The sequence below is a fragment of the Phocoena phocoena genome, chromosome 10 (genome assembly GCF_963924675.1).
Source record: "Phocoena phocoena chromosome 10, mPhoPho1.1, whole genome shotgun sequence".
NCBI classification, from domain to species: Eukaryota; Metazoa; Chordata; class Mammalia; order Artiodactyla; family Phocoenidae; genus Phocoena; species Phocoena phocoena.
Window position 1 is genome coordinate 35,873,478 of NC_089228.1, and position 27,880 is coordinate 35,901,357.

The following is a 27,880-nucleotide window of genomic DNA, read 5'->3' on the forward strand; positions in this document are numbered from 1 at the left end:
GGAGTCAGATTGTTTTCCTCCACGACCTGCCTCAGAATAATCCAGCCTGCTGGCCGAAAATGCAGATTGTTGGCCACCGTCTCAGAACTGAATCGGAATCTGGGGGTGGAATCCAGAAGTATTTTTTCATAAATTCTTCAGGGGTTTATCTTAGAGGGAAAAAAAAAATTTCGTCATAGATCTTCCCTGCTCCTGCCCTCCCGACCTGGAGCTCGGAGTCCGGGCTTGGGCTCTCAATCCGTTTTGCGCAGCCCAGCTCACCTGGCCTGTCCTACCTGTGGTCAGGATCCAAAACACCGCTCCCTCTCCGGCCGGAGCCCCGCCCCTGGTGGGGGGGAGAGTAGGAGCGGCCAAGGCCCGCCCTCACGCCGGGCCTGGCCAATCAGGCGCTGCGGTCTCAGACGTCGCGTTACGCGCCGCGCCGAGTCGGCCGCGGGGCTGAGGTACCGGTTCCCGGCTCGGACTCCGGGCTCTGGGCTCGGTGGCGAGGGCCCCGCACGTAGCGAGGCCGGGCGGGCGGGCGGGCGGCGGCGCCCAGCGCCCCTCGCCAGGCCCGCCATGCAGGGTCCTGCCGGGAACTCGAGCCATTCACTGCCGGTTGGGTCGCCTTCCACCGTAGCGTCCGGCGCGGGCCGCTGCGAGAGCGGTGCGCTCATGCACAGTTTCGGCATCTTCCTGCAGGGGCTGCTCGGCGTCGTGGCCTTCAGCACGTTGATGCGTGAGTCTGGGACCCCCGCCCTCCTGAAGCCCTGCGCCGCGAGCCTCGGGCCCACCGGCCTCGGGGACCCTTCTGCCTGAGGAGTTCAGGCCTTGGGGACACGGGCCCTTTGGCGAAGGTGCCTTCCTCCCGCGAGCCCAGGCTGGGCATTCCCAGACGAGGGGGATCTTTGGCTCCGACCCAGGGTCCTGGGTGCCTCGCCTTATCGCGGCAGCTTCTAGTCAGGGGTCACCCCTACTACTCTTCTCCCACCCGCGCACACCTCTCTTCTGAGATGCCCCCCTGCAACCGTGTCATCGCAAATTAAAGCTACCCCACTTAGCCTACGGCCATGACCCCCGGGAGGCATATTCTTTTCTGCCCCCTTTTAAAAGGCTCTTCTTAGCCTCCCCTTCGCCCCCAGTCTGATACTGAGCTTTTTGCTTCACCTTCACTTCAGGATTTACTATATCCCGTTCGCATATAAATCCTGCCACCTTGCAATACCTGGCTTATTAGGCCGTGCATTCTGTTCCCAGTACTACTTCCCCCGGCCCCGGCCCTTCACCCTCAGCTTAATTTACTGTTTTGGTTGGAGCTGGACCCACCCAGAGTGCCTTCTTCCCCGCATCTCCTTTTTCCTCTCCTTTTCCTGAACAGGCTCACCTGTTCCATCTCTGTCCCAACCGTTCCTAATTAAGTTGCATCTCAAGTCTCCCCTGGCTGTTCCATTTCCCAGCCCACTTTTGTTTATATTTCAGGTATCCTTCCTTTACATGAGACTTGGGCAACTTAGGAGCTTAGTGGAGAAGCAGACTCAGAGGGTCTGAGGAGGTCTTAGAATTCCTGTGCTAAGTCACAAGGGCCCTTCCTTGAGAGCTTCATAATGGGGAAGAAAGCCCCAGATAGCCCTTCTGGAAAACCAGAAGTTCCAACGTGTTGTCATGTGTGCCACGTGTTGAGGGGTTATGTTTTCTTAGTGTACATCCTTCCTTTTATTAAAGTGACAAGAGACCTAGTAGCCCTGTGATTGCATTTCAGGGAAAGGAAGGGTTATAACTATTTTGACAGAGGTGTTATTTCCAAAATGACTTGTTCTCAAAATTTCCCCACTGTGCTCACGTGGGCAGAATGGGAAGTTCCTGCAGAAGGTATGCTCCTTGGCATCTGGGAAGGATCCTGCAGCTGTGTGTGTGCGTCTTGTAGGGTCCAGTTGCTGGAGTTGCAGCTTTGCTTGTTTATGATGTGTGGCTTATTTGAGTGAATTCTCCCAAGCTTTAGGGAATCTTGAAGAGGCTATTCTTGGACACCACTTTTTTTCTGGTTGCCTGGCCTTCGTAAGTCTTGCAACAAGTCCCAGACTGTATATGTTTGCTACTTTTTCTCTCCTTTTTAGTCTCTACTTGCCTTGCTGTTTTCCCTGCTGAACAAATACCCACTTGTTCCCACAGTAATAATTTGTGACGACTTAGCGAAAATCAGCTTCTGACTTGGGTGCATGAACTGTATGTCTGTATGTTGGAGACATTGTGCGTGGGTCTGCACTCCCCTCCCCACGTTTCTCTCCTCCAGCTGGCCTTCCTTTCTCCCTAAAGGAACTCCAGGCTTAGGTTTTATGTTGTTCCCTGACCTAAGATTTCTTAGCATAGCCCTGGCTATTTTCCTGGGTTTGATTGGTGCTGATGGCCCCACTAATTCCCTGGGGTTTGATACTTGTGATTCAGAGAGGGAAATGTGATTATGACAGGCGGAGTTGCTCACAGCTGAGAAGTGTGCTGGGTTGAATGTGTTCAGAGTGATGGTGCTGGCCCTGCGAGTCTTCAGGGACACAGTCACTTCTTAATCTTCACTGTGAGCACGAGTGCAAATCCCGCCATGGTTGGTATATTCCATACGCAAAGGTGGAACTAGGAAGTGGTTTCTTGCTCAGTGTAAGGCTAGATGTGGAGGGAGCTTGTGGCATTGGGTAGTAGGTCCTGGGACAGTGATGAGTAGGGGTGATGGGGGGAAGAGTTGGAAAGGGTAGAGCCGTGTCTGACCTGAATACAGGCATGGACATGGATCGAGAGCCCTATTCTCCCACCTAGAAGCAGACAGCAGCCCAAGGGGAGTCCCACTGATCGAGACCCAGTCAGGGAAGTACCTTTCTTCTCTTTAACTTGTTGGTTCTATTAAAATAGAACTGTGGGGCTTTTCCATTTTGCAGGGCTGGGAAGAGGAGGAAATCTCTTAGGAACTGCTTTACATTTTGAAATGGACTTTATTGGGGAAAACGAAAGGGGGTGGAGGTGGTCTCAAGGAATTGCTCCTGCAAGCTGCTTGGCTGTCTTCCTGGTCACAGTGCCTGTTCCTCAGTCTGGCAGAGCTGCTGTCAGGAGTGCCAGGCTCCCATGAAAAGACTGCTCACCTTGCAGCCCTTGAGGGAGGTCTGGGTTCGTTAAGATGAGGCCACTCCATCCTTTATCAATTCCATCATTGGTTTCTTCAAGCATATTTTTTCTTTCTCCCTCTCTTTTTTTTTTTTAGTTGGCTGTGCTGCGTGGCATGCGGGATCTTAGTTCCCTGACCAGGGGTCGAACCCGTGCCCCCCTGCAGTGGAAGCACGGAGTCTCATCCACTGGACCACCAGGGAAGTTCCCAAGCACATTTTAAATACCAGTCATCTTTCCTGAGCAGTTGAAACTAACAGTCCCTCTCCTCTTTGGAGTCACAGTCTTTTCCGTTCCGGTGCTTTCCTCCTCCAGGGCAATGGGCTCGGACACTTCTGACAACTCCCCAGTTCTTGGGGCAGGCACTATTCCGTTTTCCTGTTGAACCAGCTCTGTTGTATAGGATGGACCCATTTCTCTGCCAGACAGGCTGTGTGGTATTTTTCATCACTTCACATCCTGATTTCAGTGAATCCTCAGACTACTGTTTTTATGTTTCTTTTTCTACCCAGAAAATTACTTTTTCTCCATTTACAGGTTGCTGTGTTTTTTACCTAGAAGTAAGGGTTACCTGGAGGAAGACCCTCTTATATCTCAGGAGAGGATTTTGATTCTCACGGGGATTTCTCATCCTGGTGCTCGGCTCACTGTGTGGGGATCTCCAGACATCTCTGGCCAGGCAGTTGAGAGTTGGTGTGCCAGTTGATCTATATAGCTGATTCTTTAAGCTGCATAAACATACAAGCCGCCATCTGCTGGCATGTACCAGTGTCAGCATCGCCTTGTTCAGGGGGTGAACTTTCCGGAGGCTTCGGCTAAGGTACCCTGTGTGTCCAAGGAAAGCCAAACAAAGTCAGAGGCAAGCTTTTAAAGGGCCTTCCCCCTCTAGGTTTTCTGGTGTGTCACTGAAAGTCGTTGGGTGTCTGAGTAGAAGGAAATGCTTTAAACGAGGGACCTTTGTCATGCTCTACCTGCTGAGCAGCTTGTTTTGGTGGCTTTATCTGTAGTCTGTGACTCAGTGAAGTCACAGCACAGCAGAGCTGAGCAGTCCTGGAGCTGCCCTGTGTGTTCCAGTACAGGGCAGTGGCCCAGCCATCAGCGAAAGGTCAGTATTGGCCAGTGTGTGTGTTGGCATTAGGGGTATATTTACTCTCAGGACCTGTAAATGCAAAGCAGACTCAAGCCTCCTTCACCATGCACCATCAGAGTCCTGGGCTGAAGTGTAGACAGAATTGGCTTTTTAACAAAACAAGCATTTTGAGAGCTTGGATAAATCTACCTGCCTATTTTCATGTTACAGATTTGGGGACTATCCAACTGAGAGAAGGTGTCATTGTTTTATGAGGACACTGATGGTGCTGAGAAATGATAGCATTTTTCCTGAGGCCCAAAGTAACATCACAGACTAGTCTACCCAGCTTTGAAATCTTTTTTTTTTTTTTTTTTTTTTTTGCGGTATGCGGGCCTCTCACTGTTGTAACCGCTCCCGTTGCAGAGCACAGGCTCCAGACACGCAGGCTCAGCGGCCATGGCTCACGGGCCCAGCCGCTCCGCGGCGTGTGGGATCTTCACAGACCGGGGCACGAACCCATGTCCCCTGCATCGGCAGGCGGACTCTCAACCACTGCGCCACCAGGGAAGCCCACCAGTTTTGAAATCTTAATCTCAAATGAGTCCCTGCTGTTCTGGCGCGTGGTGAACTGGCCTCCCTTTGTGTTCTGTACAGACATAGGCATGTTGGGACAACCTTTCCTGGGATCACCTGTCCCCACGCCATCCTAATTTTTATCTTAAAAAATGTCAGGTATACAGAAAAGATGAAAATAATACAATGAATGCCTATCTGCCCTCCACCTCGATTCAGAAATTGTTCACCTTTTGCCACATTTACTTTATCTCTTTATACTTTTTTTTTTTGGCTGACCCATTTGAAGGTAAGTTGCAACCACCATCACACTTTATCCCTAAAAACTTCAGTTGAGTCTCCTAAGGATAAGAATAGTTGTCTACATAACCACAGTTTCTTTTTTTTTTTTAATGAATTTATTTTTTATTTGTTATTTTTTGGCTATGTTGGGTCTTCGTTGCTGCGCGCGGGCTTTCTCTAGTTGTGGTGAGCGGGGGCTACTCCTCCTTGCGGTGCTCAGGCTTCTTGTTGCAGTGACTTCTCTTGTTGTAGAGCACGGGCTCTAGGCATGCGGGCTTCAGTAGTTGCGGCCCGCGGGGTCTAGACGCGCAGGCTCAGTAGTTTTGGCACATGGGCTTAGTTGTTCTGCGGCATGTGGGATCTTCCCGGACTAGGGCTGGAACCCGTGTCCCCTGCATTGGCAGGTGGACTGTTAACCATTGTGCAACCAGGGAAGTCCCCATAACCACAGTTTCATGATCACACCTAAGAAAATTTATAACCCTGCAATATCACTTAATATCTAATATTCACACTTCCCCTAACATCACAGGTCTCTTATAGCTGGAGTTTTTTAAAAACTATGATCTAATCAAGGTCCACACTTTGCACCTGGTTATGTTTTTAAGTCACTTTCACCCTAAAAGAATCTCTCCTGCACACACACACACACACACACACACACACACACACACGAGTTTTTTTTGTTTTTTGTTGTTGTTTACTGACATTGCCTTTGGAAGAGTCCTGGCCAGTTGTTGGGGACGGTGCCCCACCTTCTGGAGTTGTCTGGGTGTTACCTTGTTGCGGTTTTTGGGCGTTTCATGGACCCCTATGTTTCCTGAGTTGGTCTGGAGGAGCCATTAGATTGCGATAACCTTTTTTACAGCGAGAACACTGCGTGAGCAGTGTTGCATGTTTCGTGTTACACAGCAGAGAGGCAGAGAGGGCACGTCTCCAGCTCTCTCCCTTATAGGGTACATTTTCCCCTTTGCAGTTAATACATTATCTCTCTGGTGGTAATACTTTGAGATCTTGTGAATATCCTGTTTCCTGGTAACTTTTCACTTCTGGTAAAATAATGAAACTCAGTGATGGCTGAAATGGAGCTGGAGCTCATATGTGAAGGTGCCATCTCTGGGCCTGGCACCCATCACACGGTCAATAATGTCGCCTTCCTTTCCTACCCCACCCCGGAGTGCCAGCCAAGGCCCAGGAAGAGCATTCTGTCCCAGGCTGCTGTGCCCACAGGGGAAAGGAGTGCAGCCAACATTAGCATGGAGGCCCGTTAGGGGGTCTTTATTTTCAGCAAGTTTTCGGTTTTCTAAATGCTGATTCATCTGGTAGCATTTATCCATAATGGTGATGGCCTTCATTTACAATAAAACTTCACTAATTTGGAATAAAATCAGGGCAGGAGGGAGTTATCTGAATTAGGGGACAATCTGAGTTGTAATGCATTTTTTGCCTTTTAAATACCTTTGTTTTTCAAGTGTTGCTCTATTGGAACCTATCAAGCCTTTACTGCTTTAATGAGCTGTTTAAAATCCTCTGCAGTTAGTATAGTGTTTGCATGAAGATGAAGTCTCCTCCTGTTACAAATGGTTAAAAATAGCAGAATCCCTGGCTCTGGAACCCATCTGACCTGGGTTTCATTTCTGCTTCTGCCACATACTGCCCTTGAGCAACCCACGTATTTCTTGAAGCTTTGGTTTCCTCCCCAGCAAGATGGGAGTGATGATTTTTCTGGAACTGAGGATTAGAAGGGTGTGTGTAAGGAAGCTGGGTTAGTGTCAGGCACATGTTGGGCCCTCCATAGTAGGAGGGGGGATGTCATCCTCATTGTCATTACAGTATTCACATTCAGAACTCAGTTGAAGAACATCTCACAGGTGCTTGAGTAACTTGTTTTCTGAATTAGGTTAAACATTTCCCTTTCTGTCTTGTTTACTCAACATGTTTACCTTTAGCCCTCTTCTCTTAGACTGCATAATAGTAAAATAAAACTGTAACGCAGACAGTATAGCGATTGCCAATTCCAAGTTAGCAGACACTCAAACCAGGTGGCTTTGGTGTAAGTAATAATCTCCTTCCTTCACCTGACACTTTCTTGTGTTTTCGCCTACAGAGTCTCATGTGGGCCCTGAGCGGGCAGTGCGTGGACTGGGGCAACCCATTTACAGGTGATGAACCTGCATCCAAGTCCCTGGCTTCAACATACCCAGGTCCTGTGGTAGCAGGTGGTAACACTGGCTGCTGGAGCCCACTTTCCTGCAACTGGCTTTTTACTGAGTCCCTAGTATGCCAGCTCTTGTGCTCAGCACTTGACAGTGCTTCACAGGAACCTGGAAGGGAGGGGTTGTTTTCATTCTGCAAACAAGGACAGTGGGCAGGTGAAGTGTGTAGCACAAGGTCCCGGTTGGTAGGTGCAGAGCTGAGATGTAAGCCAGGTCCCTCAGGCCCCAGTCTCTCTCAGCCACTTCCCCTGATGCCTTTTTTCACCCCTTTCCACGGGTGCACTTATTACTCTCTATCCCTGGCTACTTCACCACCACCACCCCTTTTTTTTTTCCTATTTGTATAATTCCGAGTTTCTTCCTTAATGATTCTTCTTTATGTCCAGAGTATTATCTGGAACTTCAGATTATTTTGTGGCTATTGATAACGTTAAACGTATCAATTTGAAAAGACCTACCAGTCCTTTCGTGCATGTTTGAATTCCATCTTAGGTTCGCTTTTCTGGCCTTGGCCTTTGTGAAGGTTTGCCCTGGCTATGTGAGGATGGCGAGCCCACCCTGGGACTGAGGTCCAGCCTCTGAGGTGGAGCCTCCCGGAGCTGCAGTGAGGCATACATGAGTCCGTTCTGTAACTCGTGAGGAGGGATTTCCAGGACCCTTGGTATTTCAGGTTACCTGCAAGTTTTCACAGAATTTGTTTCCCTGGTGCTATATGATTATAAGGAGCGTAGTTAATAATCTTAAGAGTTAGGGATGGCCCTTAAGAGTTATCCTTTTCTTCATGTGTACATAGAAGTGGTCCGTGCATCTCTTTTAGATCACTCCACTGCTAGGAAGTTATCCATCTAACCCAGGGTTTTTCAACTTGGCACCGTTGACATCTTGGGCCAGATAATTCTTTGTTTTGGGGGGCTGTCCTGTGCATTGTAGGATGTTTAGCAGCATCCCTGGCCTCTACCCACTGGATGCCAGTAGCTCCCCCACCCCTGTTGTGACAACCCAAAGTATCTCCAGACATTGCCCAGTATCCCTTGGGGGGGAAATCACCCCTGTTAAGAACTACATTTGTTCAGTTTGTAGACTCAGTCACATGCAGACTCTGATGTGAGCTCTAGCAGAATGGATCTGTTAAGGACCTGGGTGCCAAGTGTGTCCTTGACAAAGAAGAGCTGAGACCCAGTCCCCTGTCCCTGAGGGACTCACAGCTGGCGTGGGCTGTGTACATGCTGGCAGATCATTCCATTGCAGTGTGAAGAGAGAGGGCTGTAGATGTTTGAACAGACTTGAGAGGAGTGATGAGGGATTCTGCCAGGAGACCTTGGGAACCATCTCTGAGGAAGCCCTGCTTGGTCACAATACTGGAGGTGAAGGAGATGTGAGGGGCTCTCGAAACAGAGGGAGTGGTGAGGGCAAAGGTCCAGGTAGGAGATCATAAGCGTGGCCATCGGTTCTGGGGGCTGGAGATAGTGGGGACAGAGGCTCCCAGAAAAAGAGGCAGTGTGCTTGGAGGGATTCCAGAGAGCTGCCTTTTTTCAATTTCAGGCCTATTTTCTACAACTTAAAAAGGATGTTGAATTAAGTCAGGTTCTGTGTTTACCTCAGGCTCCTTTTGTTTGTTTGTTTTGTTTTTTGGCTGGGCCACGCAGCATGTGGGATCTTAGTTCCCTGACCAGGGATTGAACACTCGCCCCCTGCAGTGAAAGTGCGGAGTCTTAACCACTGGACCGCCAGGGAAGTCCCTATCTCAGGCTCCTTTTGCATTGTTTCTTTGAGAACCTTTGTTTTAAAGCAGTTTCATCACATTCCTTTTAGACCTCATGGGGTCTCCCAGGGAAGGTCTACTGTTTGTATCTTTGGGGCTGCAGGAAAAGAAAGGGGAACCCAGTGACCTTCTCCCAGCCCCCTAGCCTATTGGCAGTGTGCCTCCTGAGATAGGTGGTGTGATGATGTGGGCAGACCTGCTGGGCCTGCTCAGTGCCAGGCATCGTGTATTAGCCCAGTTAGTCCTCACAGCCACCCTGAGAGGTGGGTGCTAATATTGTCTCCCTCTCGTACATAAGGAAACTGAGTCACAGGGAGGTTAAGTAACCTGTCCAAGGTCACACAGCCAGGAAGTGGTAGAGCCAGGCCGTGTGGCTCTGGAGACATTGCTTTTTGCTTTTAGCTAATAAGGGAAGCAGCTCCTTATTTGTAACCGGCTTCTGCTGACTGTCCACCACACTCCACACAGGTGTAGACAAAGTGGAGATGCTTCCATCCCTGGATTTTTGGTTCAGCCTTGGTTGTGGACAGCTTTTGGGTGTGGTCACAGAGAATAAGCCTGGAAACCTCTAGCCCCTTTGGGGCCCCAGGCTGTGGTGGGGTTGGGCTTTGCTAAAGAACCTCTCCCGTGAGAACTCCAGTGCTCAGCAAGTTCTAGAACTCCTGCACTAGTACTGCGGGGTTGCCAGCCCCTGAAACCGCATGTTTGCCTGCGAGAAAAGGACTTCTCATTTGAGTTACTCCAGCCCCGGCTTATCCGACATGACCCCCCCCCCCCACCGTGTTCCCTTTGATTTAGAGCATCCTTTGCATTCTAAAGGGCATCTTGCGCCTGTGGTCAGGTTCCACTTGAGCCACTTTGCTGGAGGAGGAAGCAGGAGCTGGCGAGGCTCAGCCTCCCCCAGGGAGAGGGGGGAGGAAGGGTTAGGCTGGGGCACTCAACCATTGTTTTCCTTGGCTCTAAAATTTCTTCTAAAGACTTGGTTTCGAGGATTTGTGGCTTTTCCTATCACCAATGAGTGATAGGTGTCAAGAGCTTCATGTTTTTTCTCTGTTCTCTCTCATGGACCAAGTTGTGTGCACAGTAGTCTGGGACACATGCGTTTTTTACACATTTACCTTTCTCAAAAGGCTTTATTTCCCGCCAGCTTGTGTTCTAGTCTGTGGGCTTTTCCAGCCTCTTAAGCTCATCAGTGTTCTTCATGGGCTTTACCGTTTTCTTTGAAGACATTTTCGCTTAATAATGTGAAAAATGATGCAGAAAGATGACGCAGTGACAACTCCTGGGTTAAATGACACAAGCCGGGCCGCGGTCCTGAGGAAAGAGAGAACAGTGGGAGCGCACACGAGCCTCTTGCCAGCCCCGCGTACACTGTGTCTTGGCCCCGGCGGCATCAGAGCATGAGAGCAGGTTTTTCTATCTGGGTAGTGAGTTTGGAGCTAAAATATTTGCGGGTGGTTCCATCTAGGCCGTGCATGGAGCGGAGACTCACTCAGCAGTCCCTTGAATGGCACGCAGCACACATGCGCTGACCTTCCGGCTGGGATTTTGCTCTTGGGGTTTCCAGACAGCAGGCTTGAGGACTGCAGGTCTGCTGTTTCCACCGCTGCCCCACCCTCAGGCTGGTGACGAGGGCCGGGTGTTGGGGTCCCACAGACACAGTGTAGGGAGACTTAAATGAATGTGTTTATTCTGGCAAGAGCCCTGCTTGTATAATTCTGTCCCCAAATTCTCTGTGAGAAATCTCATCAGTTACTGGCAAAAAAAAAAAACCATCCAGTTCTGTTACATGAAATTAGAGTAAACAGGAATGTTAAATTGCGTCTCAGTCTGCTTAGCAGATTACATATTGATTTGTTTTTCTCAACATGTGTTAAACTAAATAATTTACTAATACGCCAAATAGGTAAAAATCTCTGGGGAAACATCCAACAAGCACTGTAGTCTTGCTAAGGACCTGCCTGAGTTCAAGGACCACTGCTGCGGATGGGACAGCATCCTGGGTGCAGCCGTTATACAGTGATCTTGTTCTCCCAGCAGTGGAGATTCTCGGGCCGGGCCAGCGTGGACAAGGCTCAGGCTGAATTTTGCTCAGCAGTGATGTGAGGCGTGAGGGCAAGGAGAGCTCGGGCCGGGGGGTGTTGTCTGACGCTGTTCAGAGCAGGTGGACCGCTGAACCATACCAGGAGCTCCTGGGTCCTTGCCCCCACTGGCCATGGCTGCCAGTGGTGTTATGCAGTGGGTCCTTCTCTGCCTGGGACTAAGATGGCATCCTGGCATCTTGAAGGACAGCCGGGCTCCTAGACCTGGTGCCCCCATCTTTGTTTCTGAGCTCTTTCTTTGCTACAGACATTCCAGCCACCACAGTCTGCACTGTAGCCCAGGCCAAGGAGAACAGCCATGATACCAGACAGTGGGTTGCAGCAAGATGCCACCTGCTGCTCTTCTTTCAGCCCCAGCACCTGCCAGACCCGTTCCTACCTCCTCCCCTTACCCACAGTCCTCTTTCCCCTAAGTGCTTTTCTCCTCCCACCCCACCTCGCCATATCCTCCGCATCTTCCAAGAAGCGCGCTCCCTAACGACCTTAGCCATTACTACTCTCCTTTGAAGTTGAAGGACATACAGTCTGTACTGTACAGGTTAGGCCTCTGCATGGCTCTGCCTCTCGCTGGGCTGGGCTGGGCTGGCTTGGCTGCCAAGCTGGTGCTGGCGCCCTGGCTTGGTGCTCAAGGCCAAGGCAGAAGCTTGCTCCCTACTGGGAAGCTGCTCAGAGGGAGAGCAATGGGGCTTAGGAGGTGGGGGAACTGAGATCTTTCTCTTCTCTAATCACTACACTCTAATCACTACATAGTTCAGAATTCATTTTCTAAGAACACAGGTGTTCTCTTTTAGAACCATGGTACAATTATTAATGCTCGGGAAGTTTAACATTAACATGTTATTGTCAATCCGCAATCCATATTCAGATTTCATCAATTGCCTGAGTACTGTCTTCATAGCTGTTTTCTCCCGGTCCAGGGTCATACTTTGGATTCAGTTGTCACATCTCTTTAGTCTGTAACAGTTCCTCAGCCTTTCATTGTCGTCTTAGCTTTGATGCTTTTGAAGAGTATAGGCCAGTGACTTTGTAGAATGTCCTAGATTGGGTTTGTCTGATGTTTTCTCATGATTACATCCAGGCTGTGTGTTTTTGGTGGGGATGCTGCATAAGTGATGCTGTGACCTCTTCAGTGTGTCAGACCCTCAGGCACCTGATGTTGGTTTATCCCAGTATTGGTGAAATTCTCTGACATCTTGGGTAAGGTGGTTCCTCTGAGTGTCTCCAATGTGAAGGTAACATTTCCCCCTAGTACTTAATAAGTAAATTGTGGGGAGGTATTTTGAGACTATTTAAATGTAGGATCTATTTTCAGTCTTCCTTGTAAAGCCTCTTCTGGGTGGGAGGGCAGAACCACAGGCTCTGAAGGTGCTTTGGCCAGTTTTGGGTCTGGTGACAATACTAGCACTCACATTTGTAGAGTGTTCATTATGTGCCAAGCCCTGTACATGCCTTACCATTTACTTCTCACATTAGCCACGTGAGGTGGGTACTCGTATTACCCATTTTATACCTGGAGAAACGGAGGCACAGAGAGGTTAAGTGAATTGTCTAAGGTTGTGGCAGCCAATAAGTGGGATACTGGAATTCAAACCTGGTGGGTCTCACTCCAGTGCTGGGGCTTTTCACTGCTGTGTGTGCAGTGTTCACATGCAGTTCGTGGCACAGGGACGCTGCTTCTCTAACCTCTGGGCTTCCATGTCCTCTGTGTGTGGAGTTCTTCAACACCATTTGGTTCTCATTGTCCCTCATCAGCTTGGTTTTTCGCTGAGAGCATCAATGCAGTTATTTTCCTAGGCATGATAGGTGGACTAGGAAAAGCCAAAGGCTTTTCATTTTGAGATTGGAATCCAGTAGGGCATGTCGCTGAAGCTGGAGGAATCTTTCCTATGTGGGTAAATTTAACACTTGAGCCCATGCAAATGTAGATGAAGAGGCTTTTGCCAGAGAAGGGGCCACTGGTATAGAACTCACCCTCCTTCTATAAGCAGTCAGAAAAGAGGCCAAAATATTATGAAACAACCGTTTGCAGAAATTGGACAACAGGCAGCTCAGGATCCCTGAGGGAAAAGAAAATAATGAACTGAGCCCTCTGGTCTTCCCCTCAGCTTTCTGCTGGAGGTAGTTTCCAGATCTCAGAGTAGTGAGGCGCAACCCAGAGTCCAGCAGCCTTGCTGAGTTGAGAAGACAAAGTTGAGGAAGCCAGAACAATTGGAAATTTCAGGGACAATATGGAGAAAAAAGGGCTACATAGAGGAAAAGCTCAAGACATTTGTTCAGAGGTCTCAACTCCTTTTCTGGATATTAATCTGTGTGTGCGTAGGTGAAACTCACAAGACAGAGCAAAGGGGAAGCTGTTGTTACCGAAAGCTCTGCCTCTCTGTGCACCAGTGCCAAACTGAATCTTGGAGACAGAGTTTTAGGTGAAGTAGAAGAGAATAGCTTTATTACTTTGCCTGGCACAGGGGGACACAGCAGGCTCCTGCCTCAAAAAACTGTGTGTCCCAACCCCAGATGATTTGATGAGGGTTTTACAACCGTGGTTCAAGGATGGGGTCTCTGACAAGATCTGGGTGTGTATAGTGTCTGCACTCCTTTAATCTCATCTCAGGTGGTCTCCTAATCTTGATGACCTTCTCTGGTCCCTTTAATCTTGCCTCAAGTGGTTTCTTGACTGCTCCTCCCTTGATTAGCAACTGTTCGAATCTGCCCTTTGGAACTCAGAAAAGGTCATGGAGGCTGGATTCTTGCCTACAAGAAATGGGGGACAAAAAAGACCTCCGTGCCTGGGGGCCCCACAGGGCCCTGCTCAGTTTCACTATGAGCTGGACTATTTAGGACGGGAAGAGGTTTTTCTTTCCAGTTAACGTGAGAGACGTTGTTGAACACTGGGGGCATTCACTAGACACCTCAAAAGAACCATGCCTTATCTAGCCCTAGAAAAAAAGAGTACATGGCTTAAAAACAAACCTAGATACCATACACAAAAATTGAGTAAAGGGCTTCCCTGGTGGCGCAGTGGTTGAGAATCTGCCTGCTAATGCAGGGGACACGGGTTCAGGCCCTGGTCTGGGAAGATCCCACGTGCCGCGGAGCAACTAGGCCCATGAGCCACAACTACTGAGCCTACACGTCTGGAGCCTGTGCTCCGCAACAAGAGGCCGTGATAGTGAGAGGCCCGCGCACCGCGACGAAGAGTGGCCCCCACTTGCCACAACTAGAGAAAGCCCTCACACAGAAACGAAGACCCAACACAGCCAAAAATAAATAAATTTTTTAAAAAACTGAGTGAAAATATGTCACAGCTCCAGATGTAAACATGAAAACTGTAACACTTCTAGAAGAAAACGTAAGAGAAAATCTTTGTGACCCTGGGAAAGGCAAAGGTTTCTTAGGATACAAAAAGCTTGAACCATTAAAAAAAAATAATAAATTGGGTTCCATCTAAGTTAAGTATCTCTGGCCTTCAAAACATACTGTAATGAAAATGAAAAGGTAAGCCACAGACTGGGGAAAAATATTTGCAATATGAATATCTGACAAAGCATTTGCATTCAGAATATGTAAACAATTCTTACAATTCAGTAAAAAGACAATGCAATTTTAAAATAGGCAAAGCATAGACATTAAGATATACAAATGGCCAGTAAGCACATGAAAAGATGTTCAATATCATTAATCATCAGGGAAATACAAATTAAACAATGATGAGATACCACAGTACACTGACAAGAATGGCTAAAATTAAAAAGATTGATGATACCAAGAGTTGAAGAGCCTGTGAGCTTTGGAACTCTTATAGTGCTGCTAGCAGAAATATAAAATGGTACAACTACTTTGGAAAACTGTTGGAAAGTTTCTTATAAAGAAAATTAGACCTACCATACCACCTAGCAATTTTACCCCTAGATATTTATTTACCTCAGAGAAAAGAAAACATTATGTCCATGAAAGCACTTTCATAGCAACTTTATTCATAATTGCCCCAAATTGGAAACAATCCAAATGTCCATCAGCACATGAGCAGATAAAATTGTGGTATATTCCTACAATGGAATCCATGTCAGCAGCTAAAAGGAATGAGCCACTGATAAAACAACATGGTTGAGTACGCTGAGCAAAAGTACACAGATAAAAAGAATATATACAGACTTCCCTGGTGGCGCAGTGGTTAAGAATCTCCTTGCCGGTGCAGGGCACGTGGGTTCAAGCCCTGGTCCAGGAAGATCCCACATGCTGCGGAGCAACTAAGCCCATGCACCACAACTACTGAGCCTGCTCTCTAGAGCCCACAAGCCACAACTACTGAAGCCCACGCTCCTAGAGCCCGTGTTCCACAAGAGAAGCCACTGCAATAAGAAGCCCGCGCACCACAACTAAGAGTAGCCCCCACTCGCCACAACTAGAGAAAAGCCTGCGTGCAGCAATGAAGACCCAATGCAGCCAAAAATTAATTAATTAATTAAATCTAAAAAATAATAATGAGCACAGTGGAAGATAGAACAGTGAACCAAGTGGAATGTCTGGAACTGAAAATATAATTTCTGGAAATTTTACTGGATGGACTTAACAGAAAATTAGACTCTGAGGAATAATAGATTAGTGAATTGAAAATACAGCCACAGAAGCTTTACAAGTTGAAGCACAGAGAGAAAAAAGACCAAGAAAAATGAACAGAGGGCTTCCCTGGTGGCGCGGTGGTTGCGAGTCCGCCTGCCAGTGCAGGGGACATGGGTTCGTGCCCTGGTCCGGGAGGATCCCACATGCCACAGAGTGTCTGTGCCCGTGAGCCATGGCTGCTGAGCCTGCGAATCCGGAGCCTGTACTCTGCAACGGTAGAGGCTGCGGCAGTGAGAGGCCCGTGTACTGCAAAAAAAAAAAAAAATTAACAGAGTCTCAAGGGACAATATCAAAGGTCCAACATGTAATTGGATTTCTAGAAGAGGTGGGAGAAAAAGGGCAGAAAAAATATTTTAAGAGTAATGGCTGAGGGACTTCCCTGGTGACGCAGTGGTTAAGAATCCGCCTGCCAATGCAAGGGACACAGGTTCGAGTCCTGGTCCGGGAAGATCCCACATGCTGTGGAGCAACTTAAGCCTGTGCACCACAACTACTGAGCCTGCACTCTAGAGCCCGCAAGCCACAACTACTGAGCCCACGTGCCACAACTACTGAAGCCTGCACACCTAGAGCCCGAACTCCACAGCAAGAGCAGCTACGCAATGAGAAGCCCGTGTACCTCAACGAAGAATAGCCCCTGCTCACTGCAACTAGAGAAAAGCCCGTGCGCAGCAACCAAGACCCAACACAGGCAAAAATAATAAATAAATAAAATTTAATTTAATTAAAAAAAAAAAGAGTAATGGCCGAATATTTTCCAAAGCTGATGAAAACTAAACTCACATAGGAATTCCGTGGCAGTGCATTGGTTAAGACTGGGTGCTTTCACTGCTCTGGGCCCAGTTTCGATCCCTGGTCAGGGAACTAAGATCCCACAAACCACGAGGCACTGCCAAAAAAAACACCAAAATGTAAACTCAGATCCAGGAAGCTTAACAAACCCCAAGTAGGATAGACACAAAGTAAATCACACTAAGCCACATCATAATCAAATTGTTGAAAAACAATAATAAAAAGAAAATTGTAAAAAGCAATGAGAGGAAAAAAGACATTATGTAGAGGGAAATAAACATAAGAACTAATACAGACTTTTCATACAATTATTCAAGCCAGAAGACAATGGAACATCTTTTTTGTAAATTAATTTATTTATTTTTGGCTGCGTTGGGTCTTCGTTGCTGCGCTCAGACTTTCTCTAGCTGCGGCAAGCTGGGGCTACTCTTTGTTGCGGTGCATGGGCTTCTCATTGCGGTGGCTTGTCTTTGTTGTGGAGCACGGGCTCCGGCTTCAGTAGTTGTGGCTCGTGGGCTCTAGAGCTCAGGCTCAGAAGTTGTGGCACACGGGCTTAGTTGCTCTGCGACGTGCAGGATCTTCCCAGACCGGGGCTCGAACCTGTGTCCCCTTCATTGGCAGGCAGATTCTTAACCACTGCGCCACCAGGGAAGTCCTGGAACAACATATTTAAATGCTGAAAGTAAAAACCTGTAAACCTAGGATTCTATATCCGGTGAGAAGTATCTTTCATAAGTGAAGGCAGGAAAAAGAAAAAAAAAGGATGATCCTTTTTTACCCAAAGCAAGTGCCTCCAGTCCTTATATACTGCCATATCAACTCAGCTCCTGGAAGCTTTTACAAGTTTTGTCATCTTTAGTTATAATCTCAAGAGTTAAGTCGGATGGTAGCAAATTACAAAATTGGGGAGAAATTGAGTTGTTTTCCTAACTTTAAGAATAACTTTCACCACATTAACAAATAGCAGTGCAGCAGTGTGGCTTTGAGCTCTTAGAAGGCATGCTGGGAAATCGTGATCCCAGTGCCTCCTCTTTATTGTCAGCTCCTCCACCCTTCCCTGCTCTGCCGAGGCGTGCTATAAATACCAGGCCCTAAGTCCTTCTTGATACCCCTCCAGGGCATCATTTGGGTCCATGCTGCCCTTGTCAGTAGACTTCATGGCACTGATAGGATGTCCCCTTGTCTGGGTGAGTGAGAACCTGAATTGAGCTTGCAATACCTTTTTGGTTGTTGCAGTAGAATAGGGGAAGGGAAAGCTCTTGTAGGGATGGACAGAAACACTGGTGACAGCATCTAGTTCCTTGTTCTTTTTTCTTGCCTTGGAGGGCTGTTAGCCACCTAGGTCAGCAGAGAGCATGAGCGTGTCAGCTAAGATTGAGCTGAAAAGTAAAGCAACAGCTTCAAGTTTCCCCTTGAAAGGTTCACCCATTCCACGTTCAAAAATAAATATTTTTTTAATTTAAAAACAATGTACACACCTTAATTAAAACATACTTCAGGGCTTCCCTGGTGGCGTAGTGGTTGGGAGTCCGCCTGCTGATGCAGGGGGCGCGGGTTCGTGCCCCGGTCCGGGAGGATCCCACATGCCGCGGAGCGGCTGGGCCCGTGAGCCACGGCCGCTGGGCCTGCACGTCCGGAGCCTGTGCTCCGCAACGGGAGAGGCCACAGCAGTGAGAGGCCCACATACCGCAAAAAAAAAAAAAAAAAATTATTGCTGAAAAATGCTAGTCATCATCTGAGCCTTTAGCGAGGAGTAGTCCTTGTGCTGGTGGAGGGTCTTGCCTTGATGTTGATGCTGCTGACTGGTCGGGGTAGTGATTGCTGAAGGCTGGGGTGGCCGTGGCAGTTTCCTAAAACGACAGCAGTGACGTTTGCTGCATCGACTGACTCTTCCTTTCACTTGAACACTTAGAGGCCACTGCAGGGTTATTAATTGGCCCAACTTCAATATTGTTGTGTTTCAGGGAACAGGGAGGCCTGAAGAGAGGGAGAGTGATAGGGGAACGACTGGTGGAGCAGTCAGAACATATGGTATTTATGGCTTAAGTTCAATCTTATATGCACGCTGCTTGTTGGCAACCCAAAACAGTTACAATAGTAAAATCAAAGGTCACTGATCACAGGTCACCATAACAAATATAGTAATTTTAAAGTCTAAAATATTGAGAGAATTACCAAAATGTGACACCGAAACACAAAGTGAGTAAATGTTGTTGGAGAAATGGCACCGATAGATTTGTTCGACGCAGGGTTGCCACAAACCTTCAATTTGTAAAGAACATAGTTATCTGCAAAGCACGGTAGAAAGAGGTCCGCCTGTATTATTATTTACCTTGTCTTTAGCAAGCCAGCCTGTTGGCTCACTGCTTGTATTATAACCGGTAGGAAATCAGAGTTTCTACATTCCACACTGGATTGTTGATACAAGATAAATTTCAGACTAATTTGCTGTATAATGAGCTTTGAGTTGTGTGTGGGAGTCAAATAGGGGCTAATCTTTGAAGTGGAGCCTGCTCATTCTGTGCAGGTGATTTTTTACACATTTTCAGTCTTCTCAAGTTGTTTTTTTTGTAAGGAGGCAATTGATCTTCCTTCTCCTCCCTCTTTCAAAGGGGGGCTCATATCTCAATGCTAAGGGAGAGGAAGTGCTCAAGTTCTAGCTTGTATACAGTATAGAGCTTTGTTCTACAGAGTTGTATAGAATTTTTGTTCAGTGCCCTGAGCACTCAGTAAGTCTCTCCAGAGCCACCTGCTCTTCCCTTGCCCCTAGAATGTACTTAGGTACAGTCAACACTATCCTGATTCTTGTGTCAGATTGGTCATTTCCTGAGTAAATGAGTGAGCTCTGTCCTTGCCCACCGACATCAGGGGTTCAGCCTCTGGCTCTGCTTGCACAGTGTCAGGTGTGGTAAGATGCTTATTAGCTAGGTCTCCCGTGGGTAGCTTGGTTGAGGAGCAAGCCCAAAGGAAGCATATTCCCAGCACTGTTGCTGGGTTGGAGAGTCTGAGGACAGGTAGGCAGGCCTGACCTGGGCCCTGTGCCTCCTTTTTTCCTGAGGTCTCGTGAATTGTGCCAGGACTTTCTGATCAGGAGCTGGCATTGGCAGGCCTGTTTCAAGTGAGAAATAGCAGGACCAAGGCACGCTGGTTCTCTGGGGTTCATTTATGTTCATTCTAGACTTCTAGGAAGGCTGGAACAAAGGCAGACACTATTGTGAAACAATCCCAGATCACCCAGCAAGTGCTTCTCCAAAACCCAGCACACTCAGGTGGCTTCTCCTCACCGCCTGTAGGTGTGGTTCGTAGCCCTCAAGGAAAGAGATGGAGGCTGACTTCCTTTCCACCGGCTCTTCAGCCAAGCTGTCAGCCTAGCCTAGCGGCATCCCTGAGGCTGCTCATGCACATCCTGCATGATAGGACAAGGGATGCAGAAAAACCTGATGGTGCCTCTCATGACCACCACGCCATGTGGTGGGAGTTTTTCCAGCGCTCTCATGGAAGGTAAATTGGAGGGATCCCAGTAGACAGACGAACAGAGAGAGCACTGGGAGTACAGGAATCCTAATTTGACCCAGACCTGCCTTTCCTAGGACAGCCTGGGGCCCAGTCCTGGGGGTTGTGGTTTATTATGTTGTCTCTCCCCCTGTACTGACGTACACACTTCTCATTTATTACTCCTTCCTCTCACCCAGGCCACTTGTTCTTCCTAAGTGGAGAAGAGGTGAAAATAGCTGTGAGAGTAACCCAAGGTGCCTGAAGCATCTGACAGACTACTCTAGATGGGATTCCCACTGCCAGCCAAGGAGGACTTAAGGATATTTTAGTTCATAGGGGACTGATGATTTCTTCACTTAAGGTCCCAAGGCTCCCTGGAGTCAGGATATTATTGTAAAGTTAAGGTTTCCTCAGCTGCTCTCTGCTGCCCTGACACCTGATTCCCAGGCTTTGGGACTGAGGAAATGAACTCTGTTGATTGTCTTCTGCTCAGATTCTGGTTGGTTACACAACGTATATTGTTGAAAAAGAGAAGACTCTGGGTGCCAGCTGCCCTGAGTTGAGAAGCTAGGGAAAAGGTCTTAAATGTAGTTTTGTAACTGTGATATCAAGAGAAGAGCTGCTCTTCTATTAATTCCTCTGTTAAGGGTGCTTATCAGCTCATTTCAGTTAGAAGGTGAAGCCCCAGTACATTCCCAGAGGAAGAGTCTTCTGCTGGGTAAATGTGTGGTATTCTCACAAAGCGGTGCCCCTCACTTGCATGGGCGGTGGGAGCCTCTCTGGTCTGTGAGCAGACCTTCCTAACTGTGGCACTTGGTCCTGACAGCCCAGGAGCACAGAGCCTGGAGCAGCAGCCAGTGGGAGGGGGCATAGGGCTGTGGGGATGGTGGAGGGATATTGCAGACGCTGGGAGACCTGGGGCTTTCCCCCTCCCCGCTCCAGCTGCTTGGGCTGCCCAAGAGCCTGGGCTGTGCTTGGGCTGTGCTCAGCCTGGGCTGAGCTTGGGCTGCTCAAGAGCCTGGGAGGCCAAGTGGTGGCAGGAGCAACCAACCTTGGGCAGCGCTTGTCAGAGACCTGTTGTAGCCTCAGCCGCTGTGGCCTCTGCCTGTACCAACGAACTTCAACAGCAAACAGTTTCAGTTTCCACCTGCATTAAGACTTGAATTGACTTTTTAACTGCAAGCTTTGAAATTTTGGATGATGCATGTATTGTGGATATATATGCTATAGCTACCGTCAGTACAGAACAAAGTTTTTGAACTATTTTTCTATCTATACTTAAATTTTCTGAGTGAATTCTCTTTGGGAGGCTGTTCTTGACTTTTGTTAATGCTGTCTGGATTGCACATAGAGGTTTGCATTTCAGAAACTTTGCAGTTTATACCAAGGGGCCAAGCCCAGGCAGTCCTGATGCTGAGACTTGTTTTGTGGGGAGTGAGGGTCAGCAGTGGCCTGGGTTCTGTTCCTGACTACCACTTGCCACCTGTGAGACTTCAGCAAGTTCCTTAACTGCACTGAGATTCAGTTTCTTCATCTAGAACTTGGGATGATACTATCCTCCCAGGGTGGATGTGAGGAGTGATTGAGTTGTCATAGCTCGAGACTTCAGTATTCTGATGATGACGACGATACCGTACGTGATGAGGCTTTCTCAGAAACCCTCCTAGAAACTCAGGTGAATTAGCCATGCATGTTGGGTTTAGGTAGGAGACAAGGTTGTTTTTCTTCGAAGGTGAGGCAGGGTTTGTTTGGAGACCCTGTTGGGTGTGAACCTGTCCTCGGCCAGTTGCCCTCACACAGCTTCCAAAGTGTTCACAGGGGCTACTGGATGAGGGAGATGAGGGGCCGGGGGACCCCTTCACCACTGCCAGGGAGTGGCATTGAGAGTATATGACCTGCAGAAGGTCAGAGGGCAAGTGGAGTCATCTTTATGAATGAAACAGTACACTGGGGTTTTCCTCCTAGTAAGATTCTTGGAGCTGAGTGAGCCAGGTAGTGAGTGGCAGCCTTGTGTCCAGTCCTCAGCTTCTGTTTAACTCTTGGTGGGTGAATGTACAGCTGGACCTCTCCTTCCAGGATCAAGGTGTGAACGCGACATCCCTATACCCATTGTATATGTTCTGTTCTCTGCTGAGTCTGGACCACCCTGAGCAGCTGGAATCATTTCAGAGCCTTGGGTTACAAGGATGAAAACCCACCCTGTAGTCTGCAGCTCATCACTGAGCAGTGGGGCGAGTGGGTGTTTCCTCTGCCTGTCGGAAGCAGCAGTGAGACAAGCTTCTGCACTGCCTGAGCCGACGATCATCTTCCATGGTGGCACTGGGCCCAGGCTGCAGGTGTTAGCTCTGAGAAACAGACTCTGGGGCCACTTGTTTTTCTGTTTGATTAGCCTTGAGGTTGCAGTGAAGGGCTGTGTAAAGAAATTTTGTAGTCAGAGGCCTCTTACCCAGCACAATCAGGATTGATTATTGGTTGGTTAATTTTGAAAAGGCAGGGAATCTGGGGAATCCTGTAAAATATAAACATATATGATAAACATTTTATTTGAACCTGTGCCTGTGAGCATCAGGTGTGAGGGGAGCCCCTGGCCTGACTGACAGGAGCATGGTGGCACATCTTGTCCATCAGGGATGACAAATGGCGCAGTAATGATCCTTGCCCCTGCTTGACGTGGACTAAATGGGCTGAAGTGACATATTTCCTATCTCTAGTGAGTCCTGCCTGCTGGAAGCTTTTCTGGCAGAAAGAAATTTTATGAAGGAGTTAAGTTTGAGGAAGGCTATAAATTAACCTAATGTGCAAAATTGTATTATTGTCATTTTTAAATTATTGTTTTTGACAACAGAAGCTTTTTTCTCAGTTAATTGTTTTTAGCCCTTTTTTTCTCCTACCACAAAGTAATACATGCTCTTTGTAAACAACTAAAGAAAACATTATGGAAATACATAGCATAAAAAGCAGAAGTTCCTTATAATTCCATGCTCTAGAGAGCTACCCATGGTTAACAGTTTATTGTGTGTGCCTTCAAATTTCTGCATGTATATATCATTTTAAAATAAAAATAGGCTAAAATGACACATTACTGTTTTGGTGACTTGCTTTTCTCCATGAGCGAGCCAGGTAGTGAGTGCTTTTTTTTTTTTTTCGGTGACATGGCATTTTTCCATGTCAATGCAGATAGATTTACCTCGCTTTTTAGAAAACTTTACTGAGGTGTAATTTATATAGCGTAAAATTCAGCCACTGCAAGTGTACCATTTCTACCTCACTTTTTAACAGTTGAATTCCACTGTATGATAACTTACATTTAACCCCTCCCTTATTGATAGACACTTAGGTGGTTTTTAAGTCTTCCACTCTTACAGACAAAGCTGCAATACACTCTTACACAGACTTTTGGGTATTTGTGTGAGTATAACAATAAAAGAAAATGCTAGAAGTGGATTTTCTGGGCCGCAGTGTGTAAATATTTAAAATCAAAACAGACATTACCAAAATATCTGCTGCAACTTTTTAAGTGATCTGTGGATTGATAGGGAGAAAACCATGCATGTCTCCGTCCACTAGGAGATCAAATGAAGTTCATAAATGTATTTGGCCAAGGAATCCAGTTAGCAGTGTGGTGGTGACGCAGCAAGAGCAGATGCAGCAAATCTCTGTGAGTTCCCTAGGCCTAGAGGGTCCCCAGTTGCCCAGGGACACTGGCTCTCAGGGCAGAGTCCTAGGACGGCCCATTCCTGAATCCTTGCGGCTTCAGTCAGTGTTCAAGGAGAATTTACACTACCCATCAAGCCTTCATTAGGAATATTTATAGGTCTGTAGCTCCTCCTGCTTCTGAAAGTCACACTGTATCCTGGAGGCCTCTTCATCCACCTCCAGCAGCATCTCTAACATCTCTGCCTACAGCATCCCTGGTCCCAGGAGGCTCCATTCACTGTGACCATCCTGACATCAATTTAATGATCCTGGGGACCGGGATCACAGATCCACTTCCACACATTTCCCTAGTGGTTGTACCATTTACTTTTCTACCTGCAGTTAAAGAGTGCCTGTTTCCTAATATCTTCACCAAATGTTTTAATCTTTGCTAATCTGGGCAAGAATAATTATTAATTTGCATTTTAAAAATTGACCTTATTGAGGTTGCATATCTTCTTGTGTGCTTATCAGCCATCATTTCTTTCCATCCAAGAGTTCCCCGTGGAACACTCCCACCCTTGCTGAGGTCATCAGCTGTAGCAAATGGCACCGCCACCCTGCTCCCAGGGAAGCTGTGCTTCTAAGGAGGCCCCGTGTTTAGAAGGCTAAACATATTTATTTGCCAGACAGTTTAGCTTTTTCTCTCGCTTCTCTCTCAGCCTTTGGCCCACCCACGCATGGGAGGATTAAAGCTGGCTGACTTAGAACCTCGGCTTCATCTGTCCAGAAAGAGTCCTTACAGAAAATATTCATGAGCACTTAAACTGATTAGAGTGTCCGGTTCTTGCATCTAAGGCCAGATATGGGGAGGGAGGCCTTGACAGGACGGTTCACCCTGCCTTGTGGTTAGTTAGGAGGAGGAAAGGTCTGGGGTAGTGTCCTCTGGCAGTCTTGCTGGCAGATTACTTTGGCGCCAAAGAGAAAGCTAAGCAATTTTAGTCCTGTTGCACGACTAATGGTTTGCAAACCAAACTTCTGGGAGAACTCACTGTGCAAATTCATGGAACTTATTGAATTAAAAATAGATACCTGGACGGTACTCAATAACTATGTCTTAAGTTACAGACTGAAGGAATTCCTTTGTTCAACAAATATTGTGTAGCACCCTCTTAAGAGCCAGGCGCCCTCTAGCTGCTAGGAATGTGGGGTAAGCAGAGCAGAAGTTCCTGGTCTTACAGAGCTTCCTTTCTAGTGGGGAGAAAAAAGACAGTGGTCAGGAAAACACAAAAGAATTTCTGAGATGAGAGGCATTAGTGCTGTGAAGAAAATGAGATAGGGAAGTGAGATTGAGGGATGGGGGCAAGGCAGGACGTGCACACCTGGAGCTGAGGTGGTTGGGAGAGGCTTCCAAGGAGGTGTCCCGGAAACTGGAACAAGAGTGAGAAGAGGGGCCCGCCACTGGGCAAACTGGGAGAAGAGTGTCCCAGACAGAAAGTGCAGCTGCGGCAGGATGGAGCCAGGTGAGTGTGGTGCATAGAGAGAAGGCTGGAGGGGATGAGGGGATGAAGTCAGAGAAGCAGAGAGAACTCAAAGTGACGCGATACCTTAGCCCTGAGAAGGAGCCTGCGTTTTATTCTAACTGCTGTAGAAAGGCATGGGAGGGCTTTGTGTTTGTTTTTAAAATGTTTATGGAAGTGTCATTTACATAAAGTGCACAGCTCTGAAGTATAAAGTTTGCCTTTTGACAGATTTGTGGCCATGGGAGTTTTAAGTGGAGTGGAGGGACACCCTCAGCTGAACTCTGACCCCAGTCCCCCCCCCCCCCCCCGCAACCCCCACTGCAGGCACCTGCTCAGCCAGCTTGTGGGACAGCAGCACCAACCTGCTCTTCCCCCTGGATCGGAGTGTGATGACAGGGTCTCATTCCATGGTTTCTTGAATCGTTGACATGTTGGTTCAAATTTTTTACTCACTCTGATTGTAGAAGAAATTCTGCAGCGGCCCCGAGTTGATTTCATGGTGCATCTCCCATCTTCAGCTAAGAGCAGCGTGAGGTGTCTTGACAAGAACCAGCCCTTTTCCCCAGTGACCTTCTGAGCCTTCCGAGTTGGTCTTGAGCCCTCTGTCCTGTCAGTCCCTCGGTGTTGCCTGAGCATGTCCCGTGTTCGCTGCCTGCTGTGGTGAGGTGGGAGGCCCAGCCGTGCCAGCCTGAGCTGTGCCCTGCTGCTCTGCCCAGGGTGTCCCTGTCACCACTCTTCAGTGCTCACCTTTCAGAGCACCAGCATCTGGAGAGTTCTTCCAGTGGCCAACCCTTGGGGCTGATGGAGGCTGACGGACCAGGGAACAAAGAGCACAGCCTGCTATAGCTTCGTTCTGGTCCCACATGGGAAGTGCAGGCCAGAAGGAGATTTGGAACCAGAAGTACAGTGATATAACAACTAATGATCTTGGTGGTATTCAGATGGTGACATTTTAGATAATTTCACTTTCTCTGGTTTCCAAACTTACCACAATGATTTATAATCTATAAGAAAAAAGATTTTAGGGAGGCTCTGGATCCACAAATTATAATCAGATGAGTGCTTTTTTGCTGTCTGCAGCTGGGCTTTGCACCTGAGGATGCACTGTTCCTCTAACAGTAGCACCTCTACTCCTTGCTGTGATGTGCACAGTACTTGCTAAGTATAAAGCACAGTTTTAAATACTCTATGAATATATTGTTTTGCTAATGCTGCGGTGAGACGGGTGCTGTAATTTCTTCCACTTTATAGAGAAGCAGATAGAGGCCCAGAAAGGTTAACAACATTCCCTGGCCCCATGTAAGTTGCTGATGTGAGGTTTTGAGCCCAGAGCTTTGCACACTGAGTGCTAAGGTGTCACCTCCTCTGGCCTGTGGCGAAGCCCAGTGTGCTCTGCTCCATTTGTTCTGTCAGTGCCTGCTTCCTTCTAAAAGGTGCTGAGCTGGGTGCGGAGGGTGTAAACACGAATAAGTTGAGGAGGCGTGTGCCTCCTTAACTAATTGCCTGGCGGGAGAGACAGATCCTTAGTATTGCACGTGAAGTGTTAATCCAGGGGTGTGCATAGGAGACCTTGAGGAGCCAGAGGGAGGCAGGAGGCTTAGCCCTGTTGCAAAGGAGGCATGTCTTAGAGTTGTCTGAACTTAATCTAACAGCTTTCCAGGAGAAGAAATGTGGAGGCCCTCCCAAGCCAAAGGGACAATGTGAGTGACAACTAAGTTGGGAGATGCCAGGCCACGGGTACCTTGTTTGCCAACTTGAAAAGTCAAACTTGTGTTCCCTGAGGGATGGGAGGTGGGGTAGACTCTGGAAGCTTCTAAGCAAGGCGTGGCATCTCAGCTCACTCCAGCTGCTGTGTAGAGGTGTTTAAGGGAAGAGAACCAGAGTTGTGAGGACATGTTGCGGGGAGGAGGTGGGCCCTGACCTCAGGGAGCCTCCTGGGCTCTCTCTGCCCTTGTGGTCCAGCCCTACAAGAACCAGCGTTGTCTTGGATTAGGCTTCCTCAGGTTGGCTGGTGGGGGTGGGGTGGGGGGAGGATGTGGGTGCTGGAATCAGGTAGATGTAGATGCACATGTTGGTTGTACCACTTTTGGCCTTTGGCAGATCCTCTGACCTTATGTGTAAAACAAGGATGATACCTTTCACGGTTGCTGTGAAGATGAGAAGTAATGATGTAAAATCCTGGATTGAATGCCTGACGAAGAGTGGTGGTGAGGCAGTCACACCACTCACCTGCTACAGCTGCTTTTGTCCCAACATTGACCCTATGACGTAGACAGCTGAGGACACTTAGACCCGGAAGAGTTAAGTGACTGGCTTAAAATAATAAAACTTTTGATCAAGCAGGGACTAGATTTCAAACTACCCCCAGCTGGACTGCCTTTAGTCCCTTGTCATAAGAATCACGTGGCTCTTCACTTCTTGAAAAGCAGCCCAGTCTGGGTGTACAGCTGTCCTAGGCTAGAACTTGGTCACACAGCCGCACCCAGCTGCAGGGGAGGCTGAGGACACAGTCTGCAAGCTACCGAAGGGACTTCCTTAGTTTCTCACTAAGGAGAGAGGGGTCAGTGGGTTTGGGGGGCAACCAGCAGGCTACCTCAGTGTCTTCCTGGAACTTTCTCCCTGCTCTGAAGACACTGAGTACTTCTGGGGTTTTCACACCACTAGGGAGCATTAAGGAGGCTTGG

The 27,880-nt window shown here is 48.0% G+C and overlaps 1 protein-coding gene across 1 annotated transcript in view; it reads left to right on the plus strand.

Moving 5' to 3' along the window:
* Nucleotides 1–417: 417 nt before the first annotated feature.
* Nucleotides 418–27,880, plus strand: part of STIMATE (STIM activating enhancer) — a 51,436-nt gene continuing 23,973 nt past the window's right edge. Inside the window, exon 1 of the mRNA XM_065885600.1 lies at nt 418–718. Coding sequence (XP_065741672.1) covers nt 559–718 — 160 coding nt within the window. The 5' untranslated portion in view covers nt 418–558. The remainder of the gene's footprint in view (nt 719–27,880) is intronic.